We start from the raw sequence: 19,367 nt of genomic DNA, 5'->3' as shown, positions 1-19,367 counted from the left end.
TTATCACTTTATAAAAAATTCTATATATTTTATGCTACTACGACAATATTATATATAAATATGAAGTTAAAAATCACTAAAATAATTATAAAAAATGTATAAAACAAAAATGCATTTAATCTTATATTTGATAAGAAATTTTTATTTATTATGTATTTTGATTTCTTATTTATATTTTAATTACCATCTGAAGGCTCTATTAAATTTACATTATTTTTTTACTCATTATCTAAACAATTTATATTTTTTATGTTCATTTTATTAGTTGATTAATTTATTGGATAAACTCCAGATAAAATATCATCTTTTTAAGTAATATAATTAAAAATCATTAGAATATTAATGTTATAATTTTTTATTTTAGTTAAATCACTTTAATTTATTTTAGTAAAAACCTTATTAAATTATTTAATAAATATTAAATAAAAAATAAATTTACATAAAAAATAGACTCAAAAGCATTAAGGATAACAATAATTTATCTAAATAAAACTAAAAAAGACATAAAAACAATAACAGAAATCATTATAATAATAATAATAAGAAAACTATAAATATTATCTGCTGAAGAATCTTAAGTATCTATTAATTTTGATCTCGATTATTCCATTTATGCATTCAAGTAGGGGAACACGTTACTTCTAATAAATTAAATTTCATTTTAATTAGAATTTAGGCTTTAAGAATCTTACTTTACAATTTACGATATTTAATAAACAAATTGATTAAACAAATCATAACTGTCTAATTAATAAACATTATTTTTAATCAAAATTTATTTTTAGTTAATAATTTATTTGTCTACAAGTTAAAATTTAGTTAAGCTTTTATCATAAAATATCTGTAAAAAATCTTCATCTTATTTTATTTTTAAAAAGAAAACTTAAAGTTATTTAAAACTCTCTTCTTATTATTATTAATATTCTTTCTTTGTCCAAAATATTGATTTTTAAAAAATTTAATCATATTGTCCATTTTATAAAAACAATAAATTAAGTATATTATTATATATTTTTATCGTATTTATTATACTATTTTATATTTTTAATATCCTAATTGAATTTTCTTTTAATTAAGGTAATTTTTAATATGGCCCATAAAAATAAGTAAAAATTATTAAACTAACTATAAATAACAAAAAAAATCTTATAAATATTTTCAAAGTTATAATTGGCTTGATTATTTTTATTGGTTTATGATTATCTTCTTTTATATATATATTATCTGATTATAAAAAACTAAAACTCTTTGCACCTTACTTATTTATGAAGTTTTTATGAAATTAAGTTAAAGAAATTTCTGATTAATAATCTTTAGCTTGCTCGCTTAAATAATTTACATGCAATTAATAACCCATTCCATTTTATTTTTCGAGACTATTATTTACTTAAAAGTCATTTTAATCTGAAATTATTGTTGTGATTTCTTATTAATAATAAAGAGTTTAGTTTATTAAATTATTTACTGTATCTGAAACTTCACTTTTCAAACTTAATTAATAATTTGATTTTGAAGACTCAGATTCTATACATGCTTTTTAATTTTTTTTTGATTATTTAATTAATTTTAGTTTTTTACATTTATATTAATAAAGTTTTTTTTCTTGAAATTTCTCGCTTTGAATTTAATTTGTTTATAATTATTCAAATTTAACAAGTTTTAATACTATAATTTTTTTTCCTGATACAAATTTAATTTAGGCTTTACAAACACAATTATATTCTCTTATAGACTTATTCTCTCTGTATTAAAAAATATTGTCTTTTATTAAATCATATATTTATTTATCTTTGTTGTTTTCATAATAGGAATTCTCATTATTATTTTACGATTAATTATTTAATTTTTATGTTATTTTTAAATTATTAAATATTTCGTTTTTTTCATTATTTATATTTAAAATTTTAGCATTGTAATCCTTTAATATATCATTAATTCTTGTCGGTACTTTGATTTTGAAATTTATAACTTATCCTTTTTCTAAATTATCCATTTATTAAAAATATTCAGAATCTTATTATATATTTACTTATTAATAATTGTCAATATATTCTTCTTGATTATTATTTTATTAAATAACATCTTTATTATCTTATTCATTTTTATTAAATTAAAAAGATTCTAATTGTGTTTTATTTGTAAAATAGTATAATTATTATTATTAAAAGATATTTTGTTAATTAAAAATTAATTAATAAGGAAATTTTTTATTTCCATAATTTAATTATTCAATTATTTCTTAATTTTAATTAATTTAAGAATTAGATGGACTTTATGACAAATAAGATTCTTTTGTATATGATTTATCAAATTCTTAGATTTATTATAAAGGAATTGTTATTTTATTATCAATTTATTTTTAAGGGGAGTTTTATTAAAAACAATTTTATTATTTAGGATAAAAATTTTAAGTAATCTATTAAAATAATTATTATAAAAATCTTCAAAATTAAATATATATATTTTACTTTAAATTCTTCTTGAATTTATGATAACTATTTTTAATTTTATAAAGAGGATTATTATTGAATAATATTAGGTTAAATTTAGATTATAAAATCATTATTATTATTATTATTATTATTATTATTATTATTATTATTATTATTATTACTTCTATTATTTTTATTATTTCTATTATTTTTATTATTTTTATTATATTTATTAAACAATTGAATTTAATTCAATTATTTTATTTTTTAATTAATATTTTTTTTTATTTATATCCCATTTAATATCTTTTCTTTTTACTATTTTTTTATATTTTTGTAATCACTAATACTCAAAAATTTAGCAAATTTACTGTATTTTATGAGTTTAGGTGCTAAAATCAATAAATTTAAACATTGATTTAAATTTAAATAAGTTCTAGGATCAATTCCAAATGCATTAAACAGTTTATTTGTCATGCAATCTATTTCCCAATTTTCATTAAGTATTAAGAAAAGCTCACCAAAATTTTCTGTTTTTTAAAATATAGGTCTAATTAGGCAAATATATTCACAATTTCCAATTAAACTAATATATTATTTTACAAATTTCCAAGCAGGAAAAAGAGTTCCTTATTTATTAATGCAAAAAACTTTCTTTTAAGAATAAAGGGATTTAGTTTTGCCAGTTGAATTAAATTTTTTTATTTATATAGGGTGCATTTTTGCATATATCCTAGGCATTAATTACGTTATATTAAGTAATCCTTCCACTTCATTAGATTAATATCCGAAAATATTAAATATAGTTCTATTTACCTTGATTATATTTCCTTTGTAATCCTAATCAATATAAAATACAACGCTATTTCTATCATAAACTACTTATGGTTTTTTAATGTTTATATTTTCTATTTCTTCAATTTTTAAATTTGAAGATACAGAATATACATCATCTTAATTTTATTATTATAGTTCTTATGAAAAAACATCATTTTCATTCATCTATGTATTACTTTAAAATTTTTCTAACATTTAGATCTTTATTTTCTTGTTTAAAATGTAAAAATAATACCATATGTAGTAAAAGCACCACTTTTTCTTAAAATTTACATATATTAGTGTATTTTTCCATAATTATTTCATTAAATTTAATTAATTAAATGTATATTATATTATTTAATTTAACTCATTTAAGTTTATGTTTGATTTTTCTAAATAAACCCAAAATTTTATATTGTTAGATATTGTCGAACGTATTTTTTAATGAATTTATCCAATTTCTTCTTCTATATTTATTACACTTTCTATTTCTAGTTTATTTTTATAACTTTCTCTATTTTTTTTTATGTTTTATTTTCTTATTATATGTTAAAGTCTATATAATCTATAACGATTTAAAGGAAGAAGATTTTTAAATTTTATATTTTAAAGATTTCTAAGGCAAAGTGATAAATTTTTCATTTTAAAATAAAGGAAATCTGCATAATCTATATAAAGTATATAATTTTAAGGTTTTTTTTACAAAAATAATTCAAACCATCTTTTAATAATAAATTTATAAAAAACTTTACTATTAATTGAATAAAAAGCTTTATTTATAGAAGTTTTTTTATTTTTTTTAGGATCATATATCATTTTATAAGAACAAAAACATTATTCCAAATTTTCTTAATTTAAACAAGGTTTTTGAATATGTTAATAAAGAATAGATTTAAATATAGCATCGTATATAGATTAATTATTTATTTCTTATACAATATTCTATAAATTGCAAACCAATAAAAGAAAATTATCTTCTGATAATTCATCAATTTTTTATTATTTTGTAATGTTTTTGATTATTATATACTTTCGTATATATGGCCCTATTAATAGTATTAAAAAGAAATAAAAAAATATTAAAATAATCGCATTTTCTTTATAAATATTATTTATTTCAGAAGATTAATTATTTAATATTATTCTCAATAGTTCATCAGTTCCAAAAGCTAATTATTAAGAAATAAGTAAATTTATCATAAATATAAAAAGTTATCTTATATTAGAGTTTGAATAAGTATAAAAAGATAAAGAGAAATTTACTTAAATAAACAAAAAAAGTACTATCAAAAGTTAAATAATAATCCAAAAAATAAAAAATATATAACTTTTAGCTTTACAAACAGAAAATAAAGCCATAAAAATTTTAAAAAAAGAAAATTAAAACATAAAAATTGGTTTTTTATCAATGCACATTTAATCTTTTTTGTAATGTTTATTATTTTGAAAATAAATTACAATCCACCATTCTGCTATTATAACTAATATTATACATGTTATTGAAATTTATACAAGATAAAAATATTCTTAATTTTAAAATTAACATTATATATTTAAGTTTCCTATAATATCATCTGAACAGAAAATCAAAGATAGAAATATTAAACAAAAAGGAAAAAAGAAAATATATGAGTAATACATTAATAAATAATAGAGCCATCTTCCATAAAAATATTTTCTTTGTTTTATTTACGGGTCTTGATATCGAACAAAAATGCATATCCAATAAAATATTATAATTAAAATTATATAAGATGATGATAGATAGATTATAATTTTAAACAAATTAGTTTAAAGCGATAATAAATAATTTAAATCTATATATTTAACATTCTACATTAACTAAAATATTTTAGAATTTTCTTTGATATCGTAAAATAAATTTAAAAAATAAATATAGTTATGAATATTTTGTAATGATAAAAATATCGAGCATGTAAATATTTAGAAAAAAGCTTATTCATAAGAATTAATTTTTAACTTTAATAGAATTATTGCTGTATCAAAATTTAATTTGCTAAATATTGAATTGTTTTAATTATATTATTTGCTAATGCTATTAAAACAATTAGATTATTACTAATGGTATTTATTCATTATTTTATAATTTAAATTATTAAAAAAAATTAATTAGGTGTTTATAATAAAGTTTTTAATTTTATACAATAACAAATTTATAAATTATATAAAAATATTAAATTAATTATTATGTTAAATTTAATTTAAATTAATTATATTTAATTAAATAAAATTAAATTTAAATTAAAATAATTAAATTAAAATAATATATTAAATTAAATATTTAGATATATATGTTTATTAAGATATAAAAAAAAAAAAAAATTAAAATAAATATTTATAAAAAAATTTTATCAATTATTAAATTAATATAAATTTTATATAAAAATAAATTTTTATATTTTATATACCTATTAAATTAAACTACATAAATAAATCATAATAAAAAAATATAATAATCATATAATAAAATAAATATAAAAAAAAAATTATTAGAAAAAATAAAATAAATAAAATTAAAAAAAAATAAAAATTCAAAAATATTTATAATTATATGTAAATATATCATTTTAATAAATATTAAAATAAAATAAAAATAATTATATATATAAATATTTATATGTAAAAATAATTATAAAATATATTATCTTAAATTATATTTTATATTATATTATATTATATTATATTATTATAATTATATTTATATATATTTTCTTTTCAATTATAAATTTTTTTTATTTATCTTTATTATTTATCAAATTTAATTATTTAAAAAAAAAAAAAAAATTCTAAATATTATATATTTTGATTTAATTTTTTTTATTTATTAAATATTTAATAAATATATTATTTATATATTATTTTATCTATGTATACAAATTGTTTAGTAAACCTTTTATTTAAAATTATTTTTATTTAAAAAAATATATAAATTAAAAATTAATAAATTATTATATTAATATATTTTTTATTTACTTTTTTCTTTTGATTTTTATTTAACTTTATTTATTTTAAATATCTTAATTTAAAATAATTTACAAATAAAATTAATATATATATATAATTATTTTAAAAATAAAATAAAAAAATTAATACTATTTTAAATTTATAAATATATATATATATATATATATATATATATATATATATAAATGATTATAATCTGTTACTGTTATATATATATGTATATATATTTTCTAAATATTTTTTATATAATTAAATATAAAAATTGAATTTTAAATAAAGATTAACATATATTTTTTTAGCTTTTTTTTTTTTTTTACGTTTTTAAACAAGCAAAACAGCATAAATAATTTTTGCAATAAATTAATATTTTATTATATTTTTTTTAATATTTTTTTTAAACTTAATTCACATTTAAAAAATTAGAAAAATCACATTAATTTATTTTTTTAGTTTTATTAAAATGGGTTATAAAATTTTTTATTCTTTAAATTATATAATATATTTTTAAGTTTTTTTTACAAATGTTTCAAAATCATTAACTTATTAATATAAGATCAGAAAAAACGATTATTTTTTTTTATTGTATTTTAAATAAAAATTAAAATAAATATGCTAAAATAATAAAGTGATATAAATATATATGGTTAAATTAAAAAATAGTAAATTTTTATTAATATTTTTTTAATTTAATTTTTTAATAAAATATATAATAAAATTTTTTTATTATAATAATCAATTATATTTTATAGTATTGTTTGCAATTCTTTACTTTTAAATATGTATTGAAGTAAGACATCCAGATATAATTCCAAAAATAAAAAATGCAGAAAGTTTCATATAATTAAGTTTAAATTAGTTTTAAAAATTTAAATACTATTAAATTTAAGAATTTTACTTATTATATATCAAGTTATTATTTTAAATCTTTTCATTTAAATTGTTTATAGTAATGTTTAAATTCAAAAGATTTTAAATTATTTATTAATTTTTAACTTCTATCTAATTATAATCTATTTTAACCTGTTGTTATTATATTTATTTAACTTCGGGTTCAATATTATCTTCTATAAACTACATCAAATATAAAAATAGTCTATAACTTTCAAAATTAATAGGTTATTCACTTTAACCTTTTTTAAAAAGTAATATTGTAGGATAAGAACTAACTTTGAAATATCTACAAACTTCAACTTCGTCGTCACAATTAACTTTTACAATTCTCACGTCTTTTCTAGAATTCTCTTTTTGGTAATGATCAAATAACTTAATATTAATTTTTAAAAGTTTTTTTTTATTTATTTACTAAGTTTATTTCATTCGCCATTTGCCTACAATACATGCACCATGGAGTAAAAAAATCTACAAAAATATTTGATTCTGAAGAGAAAATATATTCACGATAATTCTTTTTAATTTTTTTATTTTTTTTTTAATTTTATTTACTAAATTTGTTAATGTTTCAGCTTTAACATCATGAAACCATTATTTTGTTTAAATTAAACTTATTATTTATATAAAAATAGCAATTTATTTTAAGATTTTCATTTTTTGAAATATATTTAAATTAATTTAATTTTTTATATTTAAAAATATAATATTTAGTATTAATTATATTTTATTTTTAATCTTTTATTAAATACTAAATAAACTAATTAAAAACAAAAATTAATAATAAAAAGAAATAAAAAAATTAATACTTAATAAATTTTTAACTTCATTAAAATTCTTTGTGAATAATAATTATTTTTTATTTTAAATTTTCAATTTTTTCTTTAATTTTATTGTTCTATTTTTTTTTTTTTAATTATATTAAAATAAAATAATTACTATGTGTTCATATTTATCAATTTATTCTTTTCTCGCTAATTCATTTTTCATATCTTCATCAATAATATTTAATGACCTTTTTACTGGGAACCAAGAAACATCTAAAGTCTTTAACTATTCTTTGACGTAACTTTCATTTCCTGTTAGCTCTTTGGAATCTTTCATGTTTAAATAAGCTTTAAAATATACATAATTCCACATATAATGATCTCTCTGAAAAAAATATTTTTAAATACTATATAAGCGTATTTAATTTACCTTCAAATGTTATAAAAATCCATCTTAGACATCATCATAAGATTTTTCTATTAATTCCCGATCAATTCCACAAACAAAACATTTTCTTTCCAACGAACTTTCTTTGCTTTAAGTTTCATCTTTTAAAGCAGAGAAGTTATCAATAATAATACCTTTATATATAAAAGAATATTTATTAAATAAAATGAAAAAATACCTGCAACCATATTAATAAGTAGAATAACAAGTATAAAAATAAACAAATTATCATAAAAAAATCTTCCTAAAAATTATTTATTCACAATTTCCTCAACTTAAATATTTCCATTGTCATCAACTGAAATAATTGGCTATAAAACTTTATTTTTAATATCTGGATCAATAAGTAAACCTCCAATAGACCCAGTTTCTTTAAAAGTCCAATTAAATGTATACAAGAAACATTTCCATAAAATTGTACAAGACCCTCCATGGTCCAAATATTAATCATACAATAGAATATAGGAAATAATCGTGAAGTAATATTGAATAAGTACAAAAACCATAAATGTAAGTGCAAGATCAACTCTAGGAATATAAACAGCTTTTACAACATTTTTAAGCAGCTTGATTCTCATAAAATCAACAATTAAAAATCCAAAAAAAAAAGGATGAACGGCTAAACCTATTATACAAAAAGAAATATAGCAAGTATAATATACAAAGTCGAAATCAGTAAGGCAAGTTTTCAGAGATTACAATAATAAAGGTATTATATATATTAATTTTTAAGTTAATCCTTAATTTTTTGAATACCAATTCCGCCACATATCTTCTAATAAAAGAGGAGCCTTTTTTACAAAAAATAATACTATAACTAAAGAACTAAATACTAAATTTGTTAATCCAAATGCTTATATTAAATTTAGAGTCCAATCAAATCTATCAACTTGAAAAAGCCGAGGATCTTATATTCTACTAGTTTATAGCAAAGATTTGTAATAATCAATGTCTATTCCGTTTGGGGTTGTTGCTTTTATTATTAATAGTTCTCTTTCTCCTTTTAATACGCCATATGATGCCAATATTAATATATTTATTATACAATTGCATGTAAATGCCAAGTTTTCCCATAAACCTTTGTTTTCAGCTATTAAACCAGTTATAAATGATTTCTTAAATAGTTTTTTACATTTCTCTTCATGTTCCATTACCTTTTTTATGTTTTTTCTTTTATGATATTTATTTATTTACTTTTATAAAATATTCAGATTCTTCAATTAAAGTTCTTAATTTACCTTTGTCACTGTTATAATCTACATTTTCATGAAAAAGTTCCTTTTATTTTATATATATTTTTAAAAAAAATTATGATTTACTTTATTTTCTTTTGGTAAATGACAATAAGGTAATTTAGGAAAATATAAAATAGTTAATTAATCGCCTCTAAGCATTTCTATATGTATAGTATTATCACAAAAAAACTTAAAGGTTTCTCTTCTTAACATTTAAATTTCTTGTCTTTATTTTAATTAATTTAATACTTTATATTAATCGTCTTCACTATCTTAACCTAATTCTAAAGCTTTCTATCCCACAGCAACAACCGCTCCAAGTCCAGCATTAATTAAAGAAGAAGTTAAGTTAGTAAGGTCTCCAATAATACCTCCCATAATAAAGTTTTATTATTCTTTTTTTTGTTCAGTTGTAAACTCTTTAACAAAATCATAAACTTCTTATTATTCCTAATCTAAATTATTTTTATTGTAGCTATTTAACAATATATTTATCAAAATATATAAATTAAAGCCTGACTCTATAATTATTTCATCTTCTAATTTTGAAGGTTTATTTATATCAATATATTTATCGTTTTCAGACTTTTTTATTTTTTATTTATTAATATATATAAAAAAATTAATTACTAGTCCAAAAAATTCAGATTAATATTACCCATTATATTATTTTTTAATTTTTTCATAAATTTCAGTTAATTAATTTGTCAAGACTTAAATAGGAATAGTTCTTTTTACCCTATTCATTATAGATTAATCATTTTCTGATAATTCAAGTAAGCTTAAAAGGGTAATTAAACATTTATGCTTTATTCTTGCAATATAAGCTTTGTGCACTTTCTAATAAAAAACTTATTTTGTTCTAAATTTCTATTTTTGTTAAAATTATTTGGCTACTTTTGCTATTTTCTATTAACCATTTAAAAGAGGTTCCTATATTAAAAAAATAATATAAAAATATTATAATTTATAAATTATATTGTTTGCCTAATCAGATTTTTTTTAGACAAATTAGCCACTTTATCTACCCTTTTGTTAAAGTTAAGAGTTTTTAATTTATTCAACTTCTTCTTCATCTTAAATTTCCTCTACTATATTATCAACTCCTTATGCATAAACATTTTCTTCTTTTAATAAATCCAAGGCATAATCTAAAAACTTAGATTATATAATAGTCAATTAATTTTCTTTGCAAGGACCTTAGACTACTTCAGTTAGAGTATCAAAACATTATTTAACTGCTCCATAAGTTTCATTTGAGATTTTAATAGAGACTAACAATTTCACTATTTAAGATATTAAATCGTAATTTATTTTTGAAGATTTTTAAAAACGTAAATAATCTTATAATTTTTAATTATGTCCTTCACAGAATAATTAAAGTAATCTTAAAACATTTTCAATTAAAGGTTTTTTACCTGAACCTTTTCCCTGTTTTTTTATTTATTATATATTTAAAATTTTTAAATACTGATCCTATTGATGTTTTTTCTCCTTTGTATTTTGCTATATAATTAATTTCATCATTCATAATATAATATAATTATTTGAAAAATTTTTCACTTTCAGAATTATGAATAAAGAAATTATATACCGTTTCTTATACATTTTAGTTACCTGAAATAAAATATTATTAAGAAAATAAATAAAAAATTATAAACCATCATCTAATAATGAAATTAAAAGCCTGAATATATAATACAAATAAATTTTATCTTAAGAACTTTCATTCATTATAAGTGTAATGCATATTCTAGTAGTATTCAATCCATTCATAACATTTTATCTGAATTTTTTTTATTCTTATTCTTTGCTTTTATCTTAATCAGCTAATTCTTAAGGTCCTTTCTTTACAACTATATGCCTTAAAGACTTTAATGTAAAAATAACACTCCCTTTTGAAGCTCCTAATTATCTCCAATATTAAATGAACATTAATAACTTTTTTATTATATCTTCTTTACAAATTAATAAATCTTCAGCTGCTTCTTTTGGTTTTTCAACAAATTTTTCAAACTCAGTTATACAATTACAAAATCTTCTTCTTTCTTCTTTTATCATTTCGTTTAATTCACTTTTTTTATTTTATTTTGTTTTTTTTAATATTTTTTTACGGTGATTGTTTAAGCTTCCTTTTTAATAATGTCCATAATTTTAAATGAATAGAATCTCTTTTTATTTATTCTATTTTAGATAATTTATCATAAGGTATATTTTAAATTTATTAATCATTTTTTTTTACTTACTATTACTATCTATATAATAATATAACATTCACAACTGCTTTAAGTTTACCAATATAATTTCCTTTTTTTAAAAATGATAAAAAAATAAAAAATTGTTAAAATTTTAATTAATTAATTACCTTGACTTTTTTTTACTACGTTTGATATTGAAAATTAATTATTAAAATTTTATTATTCAGGCAACTTATCTTCATATTCATCATCATTATTTAATATAAAATTATTTGCTTATTATTATTTTTATACCAAATCCTTTAATAAAATATAGATATATTTTTAATTTAATTATTTTATAAATAAATTAATTATTTAACTTTTAATGCAGATAATGTTGGATTAAATTTTATTTATAAATTCTTTGATAACAAAGCTATATTTCTTAGTTTTTAGTTTACTTTTATATTAATATTTTAATCTATAAATTTATTTATATTATCAATAAATAATTATCCATATAATAATATTTTTTAGCAATTTTCATATTCTTTTTATTCTTAAATTTTTTATATAGCTAATAATCTTATATTTTATTTAAATAATTATTTATAATTTTATTTTTGAATATTTTTTTTATTACACATTGTTTCTTAAAAAATGTTCATGATATTTAAGTACTAAAGGAATAAAAAATTCACAAATATAATTTTATTCAATTTCTTAATAAATATAAAAATTATTCATTTTAAATATTTCAATATCAACACATTCAATAAATTTCTATTTATTTTATATAAAAATATATATTAATTTTTTTTTATTACATTTTAATTATCTTTAAAATCTTTGATACTAATTTCTAATTTATTAAAATAAATTACTAGCAATTCAGAAATATGCTACCTTATCTTTATTGATTCATTATAACTTTGTAAATTTTTTTATCTTTGCTCGTAATTTTCCATTTATTAAAATAAAATGTTCAAAAGTTATTTAACTCTTATATTTTAATAAGCTTTATATATAAATGTAATTCCTAATTATTAGAATTTTAAAGCATCAGCTATAATTTAAATATATTTTATTGTATATTCTTCATTTTAAGTTTATTCATCGTTTAAATTTCTTTAATAAAATTTTATTGTTTTTTATATATTAAACTTAACTTTTTCAATTTTTTCATCTTAATTAAAATCATTTATTTATATGTTTCCTTCTTTTATTAAAGATTTAAGATTTACGGCCTTATCAGGACTTTAATTTCCTGGGGTTTTAGATGTGATATGTAATTAATCATATTATTTCGAATCATTTTAAACAAGTAATATTTATTCATCATCATCACGTCTATTATCTGCGTAAAATGGCTATATTTATTTATAAATTTTAAAACTTTTAATAATTTTATTTTATTTACGTTAATGTATTATATAAATTTAGGATCAAACATGTTATCAATAACATATTTTTGTATTTCATTATTGTCACTTTTCATAGAATTTTAAATCTAAATTTGAAATAAATCTAGTAATTGAGGATATTTTCCATGTATTTTAATAATTTTCTTAATGTATTTAAAATAAGCATCTGCTTAGTAAGAAAGTTCAATATTTTCTTTAAAAATCTCCTTAATTAGATCAATTTAACCTATATTAATATAGCTTTAGTTTAAAAGTAGTTTTTCATAACTTTTAAAAATATTTTTTTGTATTTTTCTATTTTTTTTGCAGAATTAAATTAAGATAAAATGACATTTTTTGAAAACTAATTAATTTTAGATTTAAAAAAAATTAATATATTTTTACCTTCAATAACTTTATTTGTAAAATCTTTTTTATAAGAATATTAACAGTCGGTATGATATTCTTAAAAATAATTGGCATTTAATTCTAAAATGGAAACTCCTTATTCAATAAACTAAAAAAGTACAATATGTCCTTCTAAATGTTTGAATATTTTTTAGCTAACTTCGAATTGTTCTTAATTATCCTCAGAATCAACAAATATTTCATGTAATTTACTTAACTTTTATAAGGTAATATCTAAATTTTCTTCTGCTTTTTCATTATAATTATTTTATTCAATTATTTATAACCAACTTTATGAATAACTAATTAAAGCTTTTAATTTGCTTATTAATTTGCTCATTTTTTGGTAAGCGCTATCACTTTACCCGCTTTTGACTAAATTTATTTTATTTAAATTTTTTAAAAACTTAGATTTTTGGTTATAACACCTGTAAATAAGGTTCATCAAACTATTTTACAAATCAGAATCTATTGCAAAATAAAATCCTTTTAAAAAAATAAAATTTATTAATAATTTTAATTTATTAAAACCTATTATTAAACTTTCTACAAAAGGTCTTTTTATTATGTCATCTATATTATTTACTTCGGGTTCATCTTTTGTATTATTTTTTTCGTATCCAAATTACTTGAATTTTCTAAAAGCTTAATTCTTAAATATTGGTTCACCTACTGAAAACATATTTTCTGGAAGGGATTCTTACAATTCTTAATTTAGCTCTTTTTCTAATTTTTAATATTCCAATTCTTGATTTTTCTGAGGTTTTTCAAGCAATATTTAATATTTATTATAGAATTTTTCAGTAAAATATTTCATTATATTATTAATGAAAAAATCTTCACGCCAATCCATTAAATATTCATAAATTTTACAAATTTCAATTTTTATTAAGGCTTCAAGATCTTTACTAATTTTTATTTCTATTTCTATATTTTTTTATAATTTTTATATATTTAAATTTTTAAAAAACCTTTTTTCTTATAAGTTTTATTAGTATATTTTTATAAAAGTTTTAATAAGCTTTAATAAGTTTTAAGAAAAGATGTAGATTTTTCATTTTAAGAATCAATATCTATTTTTTTAATTATATCTTCAGTTTAATCTTCTTCTTCATCTTCTTTCACAACCAAATTTGTTAGTCCTTTTAAAACATTTAAGCCTTAACCACCTACTGCACTAAAAACTTTTAAAGTATTTATTAAATCGGTATTGTTATTTAATTATTCTTTTGTTTACTTCTCATTATTTGCAATATAACCTTATAATTATTAATTTTAAACAAATAATATTATTATAAAAATTAATTAATATTTACTTCTTTTCAAAGGGGGAATTTTCTATTATTCTTTTCCTCTGCTTCCATTTTTTATTAATTCAGATGCATAATCTATATCGAATTCTAAAATAAATGAAAGATAAGTAACAATATCATTAAATATATTTCTAGAGTTATTTCCAGAATAATCAGTGAAAAGACCAAACTTAAGCATTATATGAAAACTTTAAATAATTTCATAAGTAAAATTATTAAATATCTTATTATAGATATCTTGATTTGAGGAATAATCACATTCTACTAAATCTTTATCATTTTCAAGTTTATGATATTCTTATTTTATAAAATAAATAAAATTAAAAAAAAAAAAGTATTATACCAAATTATTTAACTAATTTCATGCTTTCGAATTTCATTATTTCTTAAAAGCATTATTTTAATTATTTTTTAATAAAAATTTTTATATCATCCAGAAATTCTTTATCTTCAGCATCATTATTTTAAATGAATTTGATATAAATATCATCTTCTCTATTTTTATCATTATATTTCTCAAATATTTTCTTATTCATTTAAATATATTCTTCTTTTTCTTTTCCTACACGACAATCAGGATTTTTAGACATTTTTATAAGAATAGGATCAAACAAAATATTGAGTATTTTTTTTTAATCATTATTATCATTCTAAGGCTTAAAAATTCTTACTAAATTAGGTTTTTAGATTTTTAATCTAGGTTCTTTATCTATATAGATATTTCTTTAAAGCCTACAAAATCTTGCTCTTAAATCCAAACTTATCTAAATAAAAATTAAATAAAATATGCTTAAATTAAAACAAAAAATACTTAAGAAGAGTTTATATATTTCTAAAGCGTTTTAGCTGAAAATATATTAGCAAAGGCTTTTCCACAAGTATAATTTCTATTAGCACACATGTTACAATAAAGATCAATTTAACTTAAAAAATAATCTCCAATAATTTTATTAGTAATATTTTTTTTTTAATTTTAAATATTTCTTTTATCAAAAGTTTCCAATAACCGAGAAACTATTTCATATTCTTCTGTTTTTGGATTTTTTTTTCTCATTTAAATTTTAAAAATTTCATCATTTTCTTCTCTAATTTTTAACAATTAAGTAAAAATAATAGTCCTATTGTCTACAAAACTTTAAAATATTTTCTCTTAGTTAATGTATATAGTACTATCTTCTAAAATGCAAAAACTAGCCAAAAGACTTAAAATATCATTTTTAGTATAAGGCTCCATTCTTCTAAATCTTTTTATTAGAGTAATAAAGAAACTTTCAGTTGAAACTTCATGTCCAAACGTATTATTACTAGAAGATTCAGGTCCAACTTAATCAACTTTGTCTTTTTAAAATTCGAATTAGTGCAAAGATTAAAGAATATTAAAATTTCCTTTAAAACAAAATTCGAAAGATTCAGTGACAAACTTTCCATAACCAATATGGTGTGCAAAATTATGTGCAAATTAAAAGAAATACTCTTAGTTAATATTATTTTTATAGCATGATAATTTAATTAAATTATAAATGTCATAAGATATTTTATATCTTTTTTTTATGTGAGAAACACATTATCTATATATTTTTTCTTTTCGTTTGATATTTTGCTACAATTCTTAATCTTATTCATCCTAAAGAAGACTTTCATCTGCTTTTAAGTCCAATATTTAAAATTCTTCCTTTTAAGGAAACACTTTTATTAAAAACCAGCAAAATAATCCTAATAAACCTTATTCTCTAAATTTCTTTATTTTTTTTAAGTTTATTTTTTTATATATTTTTTACATTCTATCTGTCTTAAGCAGGATAATTGTATTCGTGTTTCATTGATATATTACATATAATTTTGTTTGTTATAAATTCTTATAAATTCTTTATTGTATTTACAACCTTATCAAAATTAAATTCGAAATAAATAAACTTTTAATCTTATTGCTTTAATTCAAATTCTTTCATTGTAACATTTACTATGTTTAATGATAACTATATGAACAAAGGAATAGCCGATAACAAAAAATGAGTTTCCCAAATATCTTAATATTCTGACTTTCTAAATCTAAATATATTCATATCTCTTAATTTTTTCTCAAAAATGGGCTTACTTTTATTTTTATTTTATTTATTAGTAAATAAAAATAATAATAATTAATAACTTATTTTATTCTTATTCTAAGTTTTAGTCATTAAACTCTTCTTAAAATCCAAGCCATAAAATATTTTCTTAATCTTAATATTATAATCTAAAATAAGCATCTTTATGTATGTTGCTTTTTGACATATATTTGTTTTATAAATTTTCTATTGGAACAAATTTAAATAAAGTTTAACTATCTAAAATATTAGTTAATCCTAATTCATATATTATTTGCTAAAAAATAAATAATATTAATTTTTTTTATCAAAAATATTAAAATACATTTTCATTATTATTATTAAAAATACCAATTTTTTTTTCACATTTTAAGTATTTTCCAGAAATTAAATGCTTAATTCTATACTTTTCGCCCCAATGTAATTCTCCTCCTTCAAAAATATTTATAGGTTCAATTTTGAATAATCCATTATTACTTAATTCGTAAAAAAGCATCATATCACTATCAATTGAATTCTTTATACTTTAAAATTACGTATTATAATTTTCAAATAATTCTTTATTTAAATTTTCTATTTGCTTTTCTTAGCTTACTTAAAATATTTATTATAGTTCATTCATTTTTTATCTTTCCAAATCTTACTTTTGTTAAATCATTAAGTCAATAAAAGGATCATTAAATCTTTCACATGACAAATAAAACTTATATAAATATGTATATAAAAAATAGTAATAATTATAAAAACCTTTTTTTAAGATAAAACTATCCATATTATATCACCTGCTTTTAGATAATTTTCATTTTCGTTATCAATATGATCTTTTGTTATCGGTTCTTAATATAAATTTAATCTTTTTTAGTTAAATAAAAAAAATTAAATTCAAAAATAATACTTCCAAGCTTTGGCATAATCAATACTTCCATAAAGCAAATTCTTTTGATTAATTTCACTACCTTTTGTATTATTTAAAGGCGCTTTTGTTGTTCTACATTGATTTCTGCCATAAAAAAGGGTTTTTCCCATCAATTAACTCACAACAGCAAATATACATTAATTCGTTTTCATAAACGAAATTGTCGTTTCTCATTGTTTATAGCAATAATGAAGGTATAAATTTGAAAAAACAATATTTATTAGGATATTGGACAAGCTATATACTAAAATTTATTAATTTAAAAAATATAAAAATAAAAATAATACTATAAATTTTCTGTATTATCCATATTTAAACAAACAAATTTCATTGTATTAATATGAATAAGCATAAAATTAGAATTAACTAAAAGAATTTTTTAACCAAATTGTCTTTCTAATGTACTTAGATTGTATGCATATTCACTTTCTAATTTATTTCTTAGCTCATTTATTCTATTTTTTCTATCTTCTAATCTATTTTCCGATCCTAATTCTTTTTATTATTATTATATTAATTTAATTTATTTTATTTTAGTTATATTATTTTAATTATATTACATTCAATTTCATTAGATTATTTATTATCTGTTAATAATTCTAATAAATTTTTTTATTAATTAAATGAATTTATATCTTAAAATGGTAGTATCATAAATAAACAACTTGAAAAATCATCTTTTCTATTTGTTTATCCTGTACTTTTAAATTCTTTTAATTCGACTAATTCATCCATAAAACCTTCGCAATAAATATAATTATCAAAATGGTCCTTTAAGTTTAAACTTATAATCGAACCAAATTTTACTAACCTTTCTGCTTTTTAATGAATTACTTCTTCTTCTTACATTTTAGTAATTTTTATTTTTTTAATAATAGTAATTTTTAAAAAACTAATATTTTTTTATTTAAATTTTTTGATGATTTTTTTTTAAATTTATATGTATACATATATATATTAAATTAAAAAATTTTTGAAAATTAGAAAATATTTTAATAAATCCAATTAATGGATTAATTCAAATATCCTAATAAAAAAAATTATATTCTCGTAGAAAATATTTTTTAAGATAATAAGTATTGCAAATAAAATAGAATAAGAAAAATAGATAAAAACATAATTTTTAAAAGTATATATTTAAAAATTGAATTTCATTTTTTGTAATTAAAATATAATTTTTTTGAAAATATTATCAACTTTGAAGTTTTTACTTTAGTTATGTGTAAATCATTTATATTTAAAAAATAAATTTTACTTTTATTGTAAATATTTAAAAATTATTATTTTTTATAACTAAATATTACTTTGCAACAAAAAATATTAATAAATTATTGATTTTATAAGATAAATATTATTTTGTATTATAATTATTTTTGATAAGTTTTTTAAATAATTTAAGATAAAATTTTATGTATCTTTTATATGTATAAATTTTATATAATTATATATTTTAAATTAGTGTCTGTTTTATTATTTTTTTTAAAAAAAA

At 17.0% G+C, this 19,367-nt stretch overlaps 2 protein-coding genes across 2 annotated transcripts, besides 18 other annotated features; both read right to left on the bottom strand. All coding sequences in view use genetic code 6, as the record gives it.

Moving 5' to 3' along the window:
• Positions 1–328: 328 nt before the first annotated feature.
• IMG5_116090 (hypothetical protein) lies at positions 329–5,348 on the bottom strand (the record flags this gene model as incomplete). The annotated part of the gene is made up of 2 exons (XM_004034621.1): positions 329–2,270; positions 2,497–5,348. The coding sequence occupies 2 exons, from the start codon at positions 5,346–5,348 to the stop codon at positions 329–331; spliced, it is 4,794 nt and encodes a 1,597-aa protein (XP_004034669.1).
• Positions 411–449: a microsatellite.
• Positions 759–799: a microsatellite.
• Positions 2,562–2,659: a microsatellite.
• Positions 2,677–2,723: a microsatellite.
• Positions 2,678–2,718: a microsatellite.
• Positions 4,587–4,647: a microsatellite.
• Positions 5,349–5,437: 89 nt separating the features above from the next.
• Positions 5,438–5,553: a microsatellite.
• Positions 5,463–5,551: a microsatellite.
• Positions 5,490–5,550: a microsatellite.
• Positions 5,554–5,730: 177 nt separating the features above from the next.
• Positions 5,731–5,786: a microsatellite.
• Positions 5,787–5,860: 74 nt separating this feature from the next.
• Positions 5,861–5,906: a microsatellite.
• Positions 5,907–5,909: 3 nt separating this feature from the next.
• Positions 5,910–5,981: a microsatellite.
• Positions 5,968–6,012: a microsatellite.
• A 283-nt stretch (positions 6,013–6,295) lies between these two features.
• Positions 6,296–6,351: a microsatellite.
• A 25-nt stretch (positions 6,352–6,376) lies between these two features.
• Positions 6,377–6,420: a microsatellite.
• Positions 6,421–6,596: 176 nt separating this feature from the next.
• Positions 6,597–6,634: a microsatellite.
• Positions 6,635–6,664: 30 nt separating this feature from the next.
• On the bottom strand, positions 6,665–18,028 carry IMG5_116080 (MIR domain protein; the record flags this gene model as incomplete). Its single annotated transcript, XM_004034620.1, has 26 exons — positions 17,858–18,028; positions 17,710–17,815; positions 17,288–17,665; positions 17,025–17,239; positions 16,657–16,972; positions 15,690–16,616; positions 15,222–15,642; positions 14,537–15,142; positions 14,097–14,486; positions 13,563–14,051; positions 12,756–13,521; positions 11,940–12,235; positions 11,236–11,829; positions 11,046–11,191; positions 10,562–11,005; positions 10,472–10,507; positions 9,659–10,024; positions 9,534–9,617; positions 8,518–9,493; positions 8,322–8,473; positions 8,064–8,276; positions 7,877–7,884; positions 7,680–7,737; positions 7,540–7,641; positions 7,281–7,499; positions 6,665–6,718 (listed from the first exon to the last, which is right to left on the bottom strand). Exons 1-26 carry the CDS (start codon positions 17,986–17,988, stop codon positions 6,665–6,667), a joined length of 8,493 nt encoding a protein of 2,830 aa, XP_004034668.1. The 5' UTR covers positions 17,989–18,028.
• Positions 18,029–18,375: 347 nt separating this feature from the next.
• Positions 18,376–18,436: a microsatellite.
• Positions 18,386–18,437: a microsatellite.
• Positions 18,438–19,367: the final 930 nt, after the last annotated feature.

The sequence above is a fragment of the Ichthyophthirius multifiliis genome (assembly GCF_000220395.1).
Source record: "Ichthyophthirius multifiliis unplaced genomic scaffold scaff_1120509250943, whole genome shotgun sequence".
In the NCBI taxonomy this organism is placed as follows: Eukaryota; Ciliophora; class Oligohymenophorea; order Hymenostomatida; genus Ichthyophthirius; species Ichthyophthirius multifiliis.
Note: the sequence above shows the minus strand (reverse complement) of the source record. Positions and strands in the feature narration are given on the sequence as shown.